Here is a 15,840-nt window from a genome sequence, read left to right on the forward strand (position 1 = left end):
ATCATATGACTTGGCTCCTGACTGCTGAGGGTTTCCCCTCACATCCTTTTAAATTCATGAAGCAACAAAACTTCTTTCTGTTTTTGCATCTTTTCTTCATAACTATTCTTGCTGAAAACAGCCTCAATAGTTCTCACCGGATACTATACATCAATTATTTTAAGAATGCCAATCTCAGTTTATGATTTCTAGAGAGTCATCTCTCAGTTTCTCTCCCTGCTTCTTGGCAGCAACCCAAGTGCACCCTTTCTCCCCCTCTTCCTCCCCCTCCCAGCTCTTCTGAATGTAAAATAATGATTTGTGGCATTCACGTAACTCCTGCGTCACTTATGCTATACTGTTTTTTTTTTAAATTCACATCTTCTCTAGCTTCTTGGGTTTTAAGTAACTTGAACATGCCTTAGTAATATTTCTAAATTTTCCCTTTTTTCCTGCTTAGTTCATAGGATCATAGATCTGAAATTGAAAGGCACTAACTGGCCTCTGAGGTCCAACTCCCTCATTTTACAAATGAAGAAACTGAGGCCCTGGCAGGTAGGGTAACTTGCTCCAGTGTCATACTGATGGTGTCAGAGGCAGGATCTGAACCCACTGCACTGTGGTTGCCTTCCTGAACAAGAAGTTAAAAGAGTTGGCCAAGGTCACACAGTAAGAGGGTGGAATGAATACTGTACTAGCAGACAAGAGACCTGAGTTAAACAAGTCACTGGATATCTCTAGGCCTCACTTTTCCCATTCATCAAATGGGGGTGGTTGGACTAGATGTTCTCCAAGGTTCTTTGTGGTTCTGACACACCATAGAACTTGAATATGGAGTAAATCTATGATTGGAACTCTAGTCTGACTCTGCCCAATTTTGAGACAGGATTCTTTATTGAAAGAACACCTGAAAAAATGGATTTAAAATTTGAGAAGCCAAAATGATCATCTTCAAAAAATGGTGCCCCTACACACCAATATTTCAAGACTGACTGTGTGCTAAACGATTCACATTCTGTCGCAGAAGGAGAACAGTATCAAATGGTTTTTTGGTTTTGGGAAATCCAGATTATTTTCTGCTCATATAAAATACCTCAAGGGATATTCTTCTTCAAGTCAAGTCCTCACTCAAAATATAGTTGTGTGTTTTTAATTTTTTTTTTAAATCTTAGTACCAGACTAAGCTTGTTGGAATGGAAGAAATGTTTTCTTTTTGTTTGAAAAGCTTGCTGATGGACTTCAGGCCCTGTCCCATATTACACCCCCACAAGATGCCATAGGAATATCATGGTGGAAGAGGCTTGAACCCAGGCCCTCGCTTTTCAGATCCAACCTGAAGGTGAGGAGTTTGCAGTAGTAGGCTAGGGGACCTCAGCAGATGCTGAATCAGACTTGTCTTACTCTGCTCTCAAGGGCTCTACTGAGTGAAATCCCTCTTTATGTGTGCCTGCATCAGCTGGGGTGGGGGAAAAGAGGGGTGTCACCCAGCCAACCACGCATCCATTTTCATGTACAATACTGGAGGGGTGATAAAAAGGTAACTTGCTCTAAGACGGTAAGGCTAGCCATGTAGCTACATTTACCAAAGCAAAAGAGTAAGTTATAATTGGTGAAAGCACTTAAGTGAAAGAAAATCCCAGGGCTTGCCAGTGAAAGACAAAAACAGGAACCTGGAACAATTGATATTTAAACTGGCCTGAAGCAAAGCTCAGAAAATTGTCCCTTCGTTGCTCCAGCCCCCACCCCACTGTGGTGATTAGAAAGGAGGGGAGAAATGACTTGGATTAGCACAAGATTCAGTTAAAGTGAGAGGTAAACTCAGTAAAACTGGGAAACGAGATAAAATTTTCATACGCTAAAACTATTTTTCTTGTTTGTTGTTCTACCAATCTCCCTCCCCCGCCAAAAAACAACCCAACCCTGAAACAAAAACTAATGTCCGTATTATTGAAAATGATGAAAACATCATTTTATGAAGTGTCTTAATTAAGCCATACATACCCTTTAAAGGAATTTCTAAAATTAAAGCTTTCATTTTTAAACTGAATTAGATAGTCCCCCCCCATGGGAAATCCCCATGAGAAAGTAAAGGAAAAACAAAAAATCAGCCCCCCGAAAAGTAAGAGAGGAGACCTATTTTTAATTTCATTCATGTCTACTGTGCAACATAAAAGGAAGGCCTTGCTGCTTCATTGCTGTTTAAAAGATACGGCTGGATAGGACGGTTTGTGAAAAATATATAGTGTACTAATAAATGAAGGATATTATTAAAAGAAAATATTTAAAGCAAAGGAAGAGAAATTATCTTGCTTAATAACCAAGCGCTGCTCTGCTTCCTTATTCTTTATTTTAAAACTTCTATTACATCACTATCAGGAAAACTAAAGAGTCTTAGGTACTAGGATGAATAAGCCATCGACCTTGCCTAGAGTAGAACTCAAGCCCAGAGGTCCAACTGCTCTTCCTTCTCTTCTCCGTGCACTCCCGCTGCCCCAAACACAGAGCTCTCATGCGGCTCCTCTCTTCCGTCCCAGGGTGCCTGTATTACCCCAGTAGAACGTAAGCTCCCTGAGGACAGGAACGATAGCTCCCATTTTTCAGAACTGTTGTATTGAAACTTCTCCCATCCAGGCCTTACTTGAACTTTTTTCTATTTTTGCTTCTTCCTGTCCCGTCCCTCAATCCACATTTCAATAAGACGGCTAATATGATAAATTTATCGTTTAGATGGGCTAATAGGCATAGAGCGTGAGACCTTTAGAGCGACCTACTTTCCTTCCTTCCTAGTCAAGGCAGAATGTACTGAGGAGTTCTTAGAGAAGAACATTCAGGCGCTTTGGGAGACCCTGCTCTGGGCACCTAGGGTCGGTTCGCCGCTTAGGACAGGGTGCCGGCTTCTAATTCGGCTGGCTTTGGGCCTTTTTGAAGGACTGGCCCCCGACAGACCTATTCTTGTGCGGATTACAAGAGTTTACTGCCAAGGGCTCTTCATCTTTAATTACATACTGTTTTCTCCACTAGAGACTAGATAACACCTCCCCCAATCTAAATGCCACGTGTAGTAGCCTGAGAGAACCCAGATGATGCCTGATGTTTCTTAAGGGCAGCTTTGCACAGACACTTCCAACTAGCGGAGAGGACGCCGGAAAGCCTATAGTTACCGCGGATGTGTCCTCCTTCTCTCCACCGGCCTCTCTTCAGATACAAATAGACTCCGGTTACTCGCTTTTCTCCTTAGAAAGTATCTGGGTAAACATGAATATCAGAGGTACCAGCAGGGGCCCTCAGCAAGTCTGAAAAGAGACTGCAGGGAAGCCATACCACCGTAATGAAGCTCTTAGCAATTATATAGATTTTTAAACATTGCGTAGGGTCATAGTCTCAGAAATCCCCACTCCCTCATACTCTGCTTTTCTCTGCCCAAGGACAAGCGCACCAATGGAAGCAGGTGTGAGAGAGCTGGGCTTCACACAAAGGAGATAGAAAAGAACAATTCTGAGGCTAAGCTCGGGAAGCTACAACCTAAGCATAAAGCCAGCACCTCTAGCAGACTGGAGCACTTCCCCATTTATCTTGTTTGCAGCTGGACCACACAGAAAATCTGGGAGCAATTAGGAGAGAGGAAAAACAAACTCATTGGGAGGTGTGGTTGGGGGATGGATTCCTTACATCATCTTCATGCGAGCTATTGAAGCAGGGGATCTGTATGGATGAAGACAGATAAAAGAGCTTGCAGTCTGAACTTAGGAAAACAGTGGTCTATGAAAACACTGAGCACATACCAAAAAAAAAAATCACGAGCTACAATGTTAAGTTTTTATGATGACTAGACAATATGTAAACATGAATGAGGAAGGTGAGCAAAGTCTAGACAGATGCACATACAATGTAGGCTCCAACTTCCTCCTGATAGAGTCAAACAGTATTTCAATCTGCCTTAAAATTTTAAACAGGAATTATCATCAGTAACAATCTGTCTCTTCAAAACTATCCCTGCAAATAGCAGCCATATGTTGCCAATATTATCATTAAAAAATCCTGAATATGGAAATCCTTTCAAATTTCCCCAAAATAACATCCTTGAAAAGAGCTGAATGAAATACTTGGGTCCCTACAAGATATTTAGGGTTCCTTCTCTCTTTTCAAAAGCTGCTTTTTCTCTGAGTCCACTGCTAATAAACAAGAGAGGCAATGGTAAAAATCTAAATAGGCAGTAATGAAAAGGACTGCCTACGAATCTCCAGGGCTTTTCAACATGTGTAGCTGCAAATGTAGAACTCCTCTGATAGCTCATGTTTTGCTGTGGACCATTTAATGAATGATCAACTGAAAATTTACTATTCATTTTATCTTGTGTGGCTACACACAGAACATGCCTGTCCTTCTGTTTATGAACCTTTGAGTTATAAACTTTTCTCTATGATAAACTAGGTACTACATTGCCTTGATTTGTGAAGAAATTTTTCATTATAATGACTAAATCTTTACTTTGGGGAGTGGTTCAGCCTCCTGAAATTTCTCACTTTACACTTCAATGAATACACAATCAAGTGCATTGTAGGTTTTCATCTCATCACCTAATGACATGTTCATATAGTTCTCTGGTGTTTTATATATAAAACTATTGAACAATTACAGAATGACTGTTCAACCAAACATCAATACCTATATCTCTTCATTGGATCTTTTTTTCTGAGTGGTGAGGGCAATTTATTACGAATATAGTTTATTAACAATTCTTTATTAAAAACTTATTTTTAGCTTACAAAAAGATTCCTTAAAACTCAATTTAATGTGTCACTTTTGTAGTAATAAGTCAAGAAACAGTGGAACTTTTTTCTTTGCGCACTTTACATCAATCAGGAGAAATTACATGTCACTCTAGATCATAAGCTCTTTGAGGGGAGAAACTACTTTGGTTTTTCTCTTTGTACACTCAGAGCTCAGTAGAGCACCCAGAACATAGCAGGTGCTTAATAAAAATGCTTGTTCAATTGTTAAAGAACTCTTTTCACTGAGGGATGTCCATAATTCCTTTATTTCCAAGAAGACATCCCAAACTGAAAGAATGTTGATCTTGTCTATTAGGATGCAAACTTTTCCCAGACACCAGGCTTTCTTCTCTTTGCTAATTTATGTAGTTTTTGTCAAATCTAATTTAATCACCATAACTGAACATGCCATGAAATGGTTCCATGCTGTGAACAAGGACTCATTTGCATGACCTACTCTCAGAGATGTTTGGCCTGCTGGTATGCAGAAGGCAAAGGAGGTGAGGAGGTGTAATCATTTAAACATATACACAGAGAGCAGCTCTAGCTCATGTGACAGTCATGCTGCCACCAGGAAAAAAGAATTAATAAGCTCATCAGGCCCACTCCAAGTGGTATGGTAACAAGGGATGCGCATGGCCCCTGAAGATCAGCAAGCTGAAGAATCCACATTGGCAGCCCTGTACATCAGCAAGAAACCAAACAGTGCATAAATTCTGAGCAGAGGATGACTAGGCCAGATACCAAAACAGACTGAGTTTTCTTTTGCTTTCCAATCCTCTTTGGTAATATTGCTGAGCCTGATCTCATCTACCCTAAGTCAGAATGACTGCTTTTCCCATTTTCCACATTGGACTCAATTTGGTGATGACAGGCCACAATACAGAATCCAGTAAGTGGAGAAAGGGCCTGTCCTGAGGACAGGCTTGGTGGTTAGGAAAGCCTGTGTTCCACACTGCCATACAGTGACAGAGGCTAAAATCTCAGATTTGTTTACTTCCTGAGGGGAAAATGCCTTTTTGGGCAGGGGGGCAGAGGGGAAGGGAAAAGCATGAGTAAATCATGATTATTTCCAAAACTGGGAAGGTGGAGAGAGATATGGGGAAAGGGGTAGGGAGAATTGATACTTTTAAAAAAAATTAGGATGGAATTGCCCCACCTCTTTCCATTACTATCACGAAGCTTAGTTTTTCCCAGCTCTCTGGACTTAGTTTCCAACTCCTGAACCTGCTCCAGCAAAGTTTTATGGTAGGTATGCTTGGCCCTGTATCATAAGGGAAAGACAAAAAGAGAAGACAACACATGAGGTTTACACAGCTACAAAAAGACCCCATATTCCCCTCTCAGAACAGAGATGTTCATCCATGGCCACAGGAAGGCTTGGGACATAATGAGGCATTCAAAGCCTCCATGCAAGTATAGAGTATATAAACTGGGAAGCCTTACCAGGATGCTGGTGATCAGAGCTAGCTATGGTCTATGAAGGATATAATCATTCACCTACTTCACAGAACACTTACTATCTTATGAAAACCCTAATGATCTAGGGTTGAATTGTGGAGCCCCAACAGGCTAGTCACGGGACTGACCCAGCCCTCTGCCATTCCAAGGAGAGACCAGATGATTCACCAAATATTCAGTGAGTCAAGCAAGACATGTTTCCAATCTGTCCTGAAAGACCTTTTTATCAAAAAGGACTGAAAACCTGATGCAAGGAGCTGATCATCCTGGTCCTTACAAACCTCATCCAAATGGTCACTCGTGGATACTGCTTCCTTCTCTGAGCCTAAGGATGTGAAAGAAACATGTGTGTGTGTGGGTGGGGGGTCTATGCCAGGCATTTCTTTCCTGCCCTTTTCCACAGGCAGCTATTACACAAACTGTAACATGGTAGGGAGGTTTATCCTGGCAGAGCTCACCCCCTTGGAGTGAAGACTCTGACCCCAAACCTGGAAGGCAACGAAAGTATCAAGACACATCCATGCTCCATTTTTCTCTGGCTAACCACTTTCCATTAGACTATAATTCTCTTGCTTGAGGAGCTTAATATCGCCTGTGAAATGAGTTGGATGTTAATAATGCTGATAAAAATAAAGTTTATAAACTAAAAGATGAATACATACCTAAGAATTTCTCCCCTTCCCCATAATCCATTTTATTCAGCAATAATATATTATGTCTGAATTCTAGACATTTTCTGAGTTGTTCTCTCAAGAAACAAGCTTACCTCTTCTCAAAGATATTAGAACATCATAGTTTTTACCTAAGTCCATTCATATTATTGTTCTTACAATGACCTCTACATACTTAAAAAAATCACTAAAACCTTTGTCATTATTTTCATGCAATTTGTTGACCACAGGATCTCTTCAAAGTAGAGAGACAAATCATTCTGGGCCTAGAAAGTTATCACTTGGCACACAACATGGTCAAAGAAAATGGAAGAGAAGGCAGTCAGAAGCATTCTGGGAAGATCTGGGCAAAGTAAAGCTGTAAGATGGCAAAGAATTGAGATATTATTCACATGTGCTAGGATCCCTTGTTCATTAAAAAGAAACCTTGTGATCAAAAAAAAAAAACCAAACCCTGTGCATTTGCTGTACCATGAAAGAGATTCATCTAAGGTAGAAGAGAGAAGACTTTGCATATCTGGCCAAGGAATGAAGGGAGATAGGTGAGCAGATTCACCTAAGTCACCAATGGTAACATCCTTAAATTCAAACAAAAGTGAGCAGAAGGCTTTCAACCTTCCTTTTTAAAGCTGGCATTTATAGAATTTTTAGGTGATAATAAAATATTCAGAAATTTCATTAACACTTTGAAAATTAAAAAACTTATCTTCTTAACTTATACATAAATTACTACATTTATATATATACACATATATAATTCTCTATATACACACATGCATATTTAAAACATAAATTACTGCATTTATATATATATATACATATATGTATAATTTTCTACACATGCATTTAAAAACTAATGTAATTTTCAATTAGACATAATTTAGCTCTACAGACCACATTACTTTTAATATAATGATGTGTGCAAGAACTCACATCTTAATCATATATGTATACATACCTATATTTAACTGAAATGAATTCTAAGATAAAACACAAACTTCTCACACTCTATATTAATCTGTAACTGATGAGTACTCCACATGCACTGTATATGTATACAGTTTATCCTTCTCTCTCCAGAGTAACATATCAATAAAAAGCTTATCACACAATATTTAAATAAAGGAAATACTCTCATATCTATGAGACTATCATTACAGATAAATGCTGTGGCTTGAAGACAAAGCGATGGCAATTTCATAGAAAATAAATAGTATGTGTGTGGCAGTGGGACATCCAAAAGTCCACTAAGCGACATCACCACTTGATATGGCTAAATGTTACTGGTCATTTTGAGCATTTGCTTTTCATTGTGCCCGTTTTCGACAGACTATCTGTGAGTCAGGCCAGCTGCATTTAACTCCAAGGGGAAGTGCAGGTACTGCTTCCCCAGCTTATGAACACCTCACTCATACGCTATCTCACATACCTGGCTGGCCTGTGCTAGTTCAGGCAGGCTCTTCCCACAGACTGAGAACTGGCTCTTATGACCTTCTGACCACATGCTAGATGGTGGGAGCTGAAGTGCTGGCAAGGAGGTTGGTGTGAGAAGAGAAAACATGTCTCTGGTGCCACCATCTTCCCTTTGGGGATGGGGTTCGAAAGAACTATGGCCTAGGTCTTGAGAGTTGTTCAAGGGTGGAGGCCTGGATGACAGGGGCCTTCCTACCCCACTCTGGCCTCCCATTACTACACATTAGTTGTTGTATCAGGTAAACCTGGAATTTTCTATGAAAAGGGAGTGCTATAATGTTTAACTCTAGTCTCACTTCCTAAATTACACATATTCCCCATCTATCCCCAATTTCCCTCAGTCCTCTCCTTCACCTTTTCAATTGGCCTTGAATGTGTTTCTGGTACCTTTATGCACCAGGCTCATGTTCCCTAGATCAGTGTACACTGTGGGATGCATTTCTCCCCGTAGAAACGATGTTATAAATGGTGTTTAGGTTCTCAGACTAGCTCATAAAAGTCCATTTATAACCTACAAGGTAGCTAGAATACTACAAATCTACAAAGCTATCTTTTGCCTTTAGTTTTCTCAGGAATTGTAGATTACCATTGCTCCTAAGGCACAATGTGCTCAGAATTCCACAATGACTTAAAGAAGAAATTTTAGAACACATCAGTATTAGTGGTGGGGAACTGATGACTCATATTGTGCCCAGTATGGAGTGGTATTGATCACAATGATGTATTATTCGTAATAACTATGCTTATTTGTATGGCACTCATTTGTTTGCATATTTGTAATGGTCTCTCCTTTGATCACTGTAGAGCTCTGTAAGATAGGCAGACAAGTCTAATTAGGCTCATTTGATGCACGAGTCAACTTTAAGTGATGTGCTCAATGTAACATACCTAATAAGTATAAAAACCAAGAAGAAATCAAACCCAGGTCTCCTGATTTAAAGTCCTGTTCAAGTCTCACCCTGCCCAATCCCCTTTAAAAAAAGTCCAAAAACTGGACAAGTGACTCCAAAATCTTTGCTTGGTAATATATACTTGTGGATTAGATAAGTCTCAACACTGAGAGGTCAAGAGGCATTTACAAATTAGTCACTGGCATCTCATTGAGGCATGAATGTGAATCAGGATTCCGTGTTTCTGAGACATGCTTTAAATGGAGTAAATGTGCTAGGGCTACTTTGATCAGCCCTCATCTACATTAAGCACTGTTAGAGTAGCAGTGGGTTGGGCCCTGGTACAAATTTCAGCATTTGTCTTAGGCATCAGAATCATCTCTGACCAGTGGGCAGGTTTTAAGTTTTCAACTGTGTTAGAAACTTGAATATTAGAAATCTTGTGTTTTCCATTATCTTTCGTTTCTTTTCTTGCCTTAACACAGGTAACTGCTTCCTCTCCCTGAGATGTACGGGCGTTGAGAGTCAGCAGATCAAAAGAAAACGTTCAATCTTCTGAGTGCTCTCACATGCACAATGATACTAGTTAAAAGGAAATGAGCTTGATTACATGGTTCGAAGTTACCTGTCCTTTCTATGTTTAAACTATCTGTTGCTTTATCTTTTGAGTTGTGTCTCTGGGGGACTACAGCAAGGAAAAGTCTGGTTGGATATAATACAAATTTAGGAAATGATAACTATGTTCCTGAAGGAAATATAACAAAATAAAAAGAAATCCACTCAAATAAGTTCACTGTCCTTCAAGCTTTAACAGATGATTTCAAAACAAATAATGAATTTTCCATTGCTGAGAGGTAGGCAGGTTGGGAGATTATATAAAAAAGTCATCATAGGCAAATAACTTGGAAGAATGTCAACTGAAGGCTGTTAAGTTTTTCTCAGGCAATTTAAGATCTCTACTTCTATAACCAAATATCTTTTTAGCCAGGGATCATATTTATCTAACAAAGCACTTTAAATCAAAGGTAGTAATAATAGCTAGCATTATATGTAGCCCTTAACGGTTTGCAAAGCACTTTACAAATATTTTATTTTATCCTCGCAACAACCGTGGGAGGAAGACGGCATTGTTATCTGCATTTTACAGTTGGGGAAACTGAGGCAGGCACTGGTTAAGTGGTCACACAGCTAGTAAATGTCTTAGGCTGGATTTGAATTTGTTTTTTTTTTGGACTTTGGGTCAAGCACTCTAGCCACTGTACTACCTGCTTCCAATTGCCTCTTTTTACCCTTAGCAGTTAGGGTGGCCACATGCAAGGAGAGATAAACAGGATAGAAAACCAGCAGGAACCTGGGAGATTGGGGTAGCAGATCTCCTCATGGACTGTTGGCAAGAGCTGAGAAAAAATAATTTTTTGGAATGGGACAGAATTTATCAGCTTTTTTAATATGAAGGGGCATACCAAGGAATGGCATTTCTCTGTTCTTGGTCCAATCCAGGAAGCAAGGAATAGCCCTTCCAACAAAATCTCACAATGCTGCTCTAATGACTCATTACATACTTTGTCATAAAACCTAACACTAAATTCTACAGATGCTCCTTGATTTATATCAACTGTTAATTTATAATTATTTCCCCTAAATAAGTTCAAAAATTGGGAATGTGGTGGGCTTTTGGTCATCAGGATGACTATCTATTCATAACAGTACAGTAAGCAAGAAGGAAAAATACTGCATGGTTTCCAAAATTGAAGTTTAGGAATTGAGACTAGAGTTAAACAATGTGGCACTAACCGAGCCAAGTATTTAATAATGAGCTTCCTCTTCTTAGAAAAGGAGGGAAGACATTCCAGATTTACTTGACTCAACAGCAAATGTTTCAAGCTCAGGGCTGAAAGGAACATGGTATGAGATAAGTGGTCTGTATGATGATAGCTGGATTATCTGAACAAAAGAAAATTATAGAGCTCAATTTGCCAAAACAAGACTCCATTCTGGTTTGGGACTAAAATGCCTATCCCAAACTGAACGTCTACATCCCTACAGATCCTCCTAGTGCTAGACTACCAAACCACCTTTCCTTCCATTGCTGGCAACCCTTTCTGCATTAGGTGATGTCCTTTGTGCGGTTCATATGTGGACACATAGGCTTGGTGCTGAAAAACAGACAGCTGTGTGCAAATACCGCAGTGCAATAGGCACAAACAGAAGTGACCTCTTCCTTTTCCCCAAAGTGTCTTCTTTTCAAGGCTTTTGGTCCCAGCTCAAGTTTTGTCTGGCCAAGCCCTTGGAAAGGAAATGTATTTTTACTCCTTCCATATGGTGAGGCTGCAAGTTGTGTCATTTGACTTATCCTAGTTAAAATATAAATGGCATTAATTTTACAATGACAGCAGGCAAAAAAAAAATTCTGTTTGAGGGAACAGATTAAGTTTTTAATGGTGATAAGGGCCTCCTGTTTAAAACCTATTGGGAAAAAAATCCCAAAAATCAGACAGTGAGGTATAGGGTTTTGGTCTAGCGAACTTGCTCATCCCGGCACATTCTTAACATCGAGATTGTTGGGGGTGGGCAGGGGTGGGGATAAAGAGTGAAAGGGGAGGTGGAGATACTGTTGTTGAAATTCCATTAGGCAAAAACTGAGGTTTACCAACAGAATTTTCAGGAGACTAATTCTAGATGATTAAATCTTATTCAATTGAGACCACTTTACAACAAAACCAATGCTTCTCATTCATTACCAGGAAGAAGTAGTCATGCATGCAGGTAAGTCTGAGGGCACACTTGTCAGAAGGCAATTTGTATTTGATTCTCTTACTGGATACAGAAAACCTGGTAGACAATGATTACATTGTGCTACTTGGGGGCATTGCCTAAAAGAGCAAATATGGGGCATGGCATTCCCTTCAACTCTCAGTTAGATTCATATTATGCCTTTTCTGGCTACCCTTAATATCTCAGAGGAGTGCCATTTAATGAAAAATATAGTTTTGGCACTTACAATGGTGGTAGTGGTGGGGAGTCATTAAATCACTGTATCTATAAAACTGGACCCAGACTAAAGCCCAAGAAGATAAGTACTACTGAATTTACCTCAATAGCTAAAAAACTTAGTGAGTCGCTGACAATTTTATACAGCATATTTTGGATTTTTATATATTTTTCACATTAGGTATCATCAGTTGTCAAGATAATGCCAAAATGAAAACTTCTTCAAAAGATATATCCTTAACTGTCAGGCAAGAACAATTCTCACTGAAGGTGGGAGGAAGGGAATGACAAAAATGAAACCTGATGTCTTTTCTTGGAAGACTCAGATTAAAGCCATAATTCTCTACCTTTGGGTCCCCCCCCCCCCCCCCCCCCCCGCCAGTATGCTTTGTCCTAAATGTAGCCAGGTTAGGAAAACTATATCTTCAGGGAAATTGCCAAGTATTTGTGGGAAGGCTTGGGCACCCCTAAAATAAAAGCAAAAATTGTTCTGTTTAGACCAATGACTCCTTTGCTTATACATTAAGGTATAATTTACAATGTTTTACAATTCATTTTATTGTTTCATAATATGTAACTGTTACTGAAACTGTAGAAATCAAATTTTAAAAAATGTGATAATTTCCCTCATCCTTCCATATCATTATCTCGGAAACGCTTTGTCTTTTTTTCTTATTAATCATAAGTTGTGAGGGGCTCCAAACATTTTCATTGTGTTTCTTTGCCTCCCCCTGACCCTTGGTCATGTGTTTGGTTATCTGTAAGCCAATACTTAAATGAACCTGAGGAATTGCTATTTGAAGGAGTCCTGCTACGAATCCCTTTGATAAAGTGGAGAATCCTTTTAAAATTTGAGAACATATTATTTGCTTACTAGTGATAGAGGAACTTTTGTTTAAAGCCCATTAGGAAAACACCCAGAAAATTAGACAGTAAGGCTTTTGGTTTAGTGAGCTTTGTAATCAACGCTCATTCTTTCTCTAAAATGGCAGAAAGGCTTTGCTGTTGAAATCCCCACATTCAGGGTCATTAATGGGGATTTTAAGAGACAGATTTAAGATGATGGACTCTTTATTTGACGGAGACCATTAAAAAAGAAAACAAAAACAAAGAACCAGTGCCATTCGTTCACTACCAGGAACCAGGAGTCATCCAACTCATGCAGGCAAGTCTAAGAGCACACTTGGGAGGAGGTGGCTTTGATCTGATTCTCTGGTTGAGAATTGAAAATCTAGGAGACAATGACTACATCATGCTACTCTTGGGCTAGAAAAGCAAAGTTTGGAAATCACTGCCTTTTTTCCTTCCTCATTTCTATTTATTTTAAGTGAGTTTTATAACCTACAATGCCTCCAATAACTGAGTACCTAGTTTTGACTTCTTTAAAGCAGAAATAGGATACGAGATTTGAGCTCCTAAGACCTAACATTATTGGCTATCATTTTAAGAAAGAAAATAATTGCATATGACTGCTGGTAAGTGCAAACTCAGCTGAGTAGAGAGTGAGGTAAAAAGAGGAAGGGACTGGAGGCCTGCAGATAAAGGATGAGAATGAAGAAAGGGTTCAAAAGGCATGAGGGAGTAAAGCCTGTATCTTTCAGATGCTGGTTCTTTTCTAGGATGTTGTTTGCATTACAATTTAACACTAAATTCTTATTGAGATATATGCAGGCAAGATAGCTCAACTGACCTCAGATAGAGAGTCTCATAAGAATTCCCAGGGCATTTAATATTCTGATGAGACTACTAGCTTAATTTGAATGATAGTATTGATACCCAAAGAGATTATGATCATTACTAATACATTTACATTGTTATTTCACTTTTCAACTTACGCTGTCCATGCTAAATCTTTAAGTAAGCATGCCCCAGGCACCAGAAGCAAACCCAGCCAGAAGTATCCACATCTTAACACCATTCCTGCCTGCAAAGAAGAAGAAATGAATTCTTAGTACCAGTACTTTTACCTGATCAGCCAATGAAGATTGCTTTCACAACTAGAAAGAACAGTGTAACATCCAATTCTATGGGAAGCAAAACATAGTCCCCAAGATCAACATATTCATGAAGCCCACAAATATATGTTCATTTTAATTAATTTAATAAATATTTACTAAATACCTCTTTGCTTAGCATACAAAGATAAATAAGACAAAGATAAATAAGCCCCTGCCCCTCAAAAAGCTTACAATCTGGGATGGTGGTGGTGGTGCTAGGTCCCAGACACTAATAATGTAAGGGAGACCATAGGTTTGGAAAAGAGGCAGCTGATATGTGTGTGGGGTGACAGACTGGGAAAATAGGACGGTCCAAAGGACCAAAGGTTATGATATGGATGAAAAACAGATCCAAAACAAGTGAAGGAATGGGAGAATTAGAAGGATAAGAAGCTATCTTTTTTTTTTCTAAAATTTATTTCTTAATCTTCCTTTACAAAAGTCTGATTAATTTACTTCTTGTTCCCTCTGCAAACTTGGAAACCCTACATAATATTGCCTTGACCAACAGAGCCCCACAATATCATCGCTGATACATTATAAATATGTCCCACTTGATACCAACCTTTTGACTTGTGCCCCTGATCCCATTCCCTTTGAGAGCATCTCCTATCTCTCTTCCTAATTTTCAACCTCTCTTATCTACCAGCTCCTTCCCTGTTGCCTACGAATCTATCCAGATTTCTCCCAACCTTATGGACAAAAACAAAAAACCTTTCACTCGACCTCACCATTCCTTGAAGCTGTTGTCCTATATATCTTTCCTTTCACAGAAAAAAATTCCTTTTGAAAAAAAAAAAAACAACAAAAACCAAAAACAAACAAAAAAACTAAACCTGCCTCCATCTGTTGCCTTCATCTACTTGCACACACTTTTAACTCCTTGGATTTGGCTTCCACTCCCTTCCACCATTGTACTGAATGAAATTAATCTCCTGCAGGTTACTAACGGATCTCTTTTTTGCTAAATCTAATGGCTTATTCTTTATTCCTTGCATTTCTTTACATCTCTGTAGCATCTGACATTCACAATCACCTCCTTCTTGAGAATATTTTCCTCCTTGCATTTTTATAACTATTTTGTTGTGGTTCCACCTTGTCTGACTGATCTTTGCAAAGACTGAGGTCTTTGTAGGATAATCATTCATGCCCTGTCCCCATGCATAATAAGTACGCTCTAGGGTTCTGTCACAGGGCCTTTCTTCTTCTTTCTCTACTCTATCTTTTGATGGTCCTATCAACTCCCCAAGTCAACTACATAGATGACTCCCAAACCTATACATCCCATCCAGCCCTCACCTCTGGAGCTCTCCTCCCAAATCTCCAAATGCTTGCTGGACAGCTCCACCTGAATGCTCCATAGACAGCTCAAGCTCAGCATGTCTAAAACAAAGCCCATCTTTCTTCTTAAACCCTGCTAATTTAAATCCCTTCTTAAATCCTGCTAATTTTCCTGTTTCTGTTGAGTATACCAGCATTCTTTCAGCCACTCAGGTTGATAACAAAGGTGTCTTTCTTAACTTTTTTCTCTCATCCCTATATTCTGCAAATTGTTAAATCTCATTGATTCTGCCTCAATTTCTTTCATAACTGGCCCCCTGTTTCC

At 39.3% G+C, this 15,840-nt stretch overlaps 1 protein-coding gene across 1 annotated transcript in view; it reads right to left on the reverse strand.

Annotated features, from left to right (window-relative positions):
- Positions 1-15,840, reverse strand: part of ATP8A2 (ATPase phospholipid transporting 8A2) — a 759,667-nt gene that overhangs the window by 31,024 nt on the left and 712,803 nt on the right. Inside the window, exons 34-35 of the mRNA XM_036745978.1 lie at positions 14,073-14,161; positions 5,911-6,015 (exon numbers count right to left, since the gene is read on the reverse strand). Of these exons, the coding sequence (XP_036601873.1) occupies positions 5,911-6,015; positions 14,073-14,161 (194 nt within the window). The remainder of the gene's footprint in view (positions 1-5,910; positions 6,016-14,072; positions 14,162-15,840) is intronic.

This window comes from Trichosurus vulpecula, chromosome 2 (assembly GCF_011100635.1).
Source record: "Trichosurus vulpecula isolate mTriVul1 chromosome 2, mTriVul1.pri, whole genome shotgun sequence".
NCBI lineage: Eukaryota > Metazoa > Chordata > Mammalia > Diprotodontia > Phalangeridae > Trichosurus > Trichosurus vulpecula.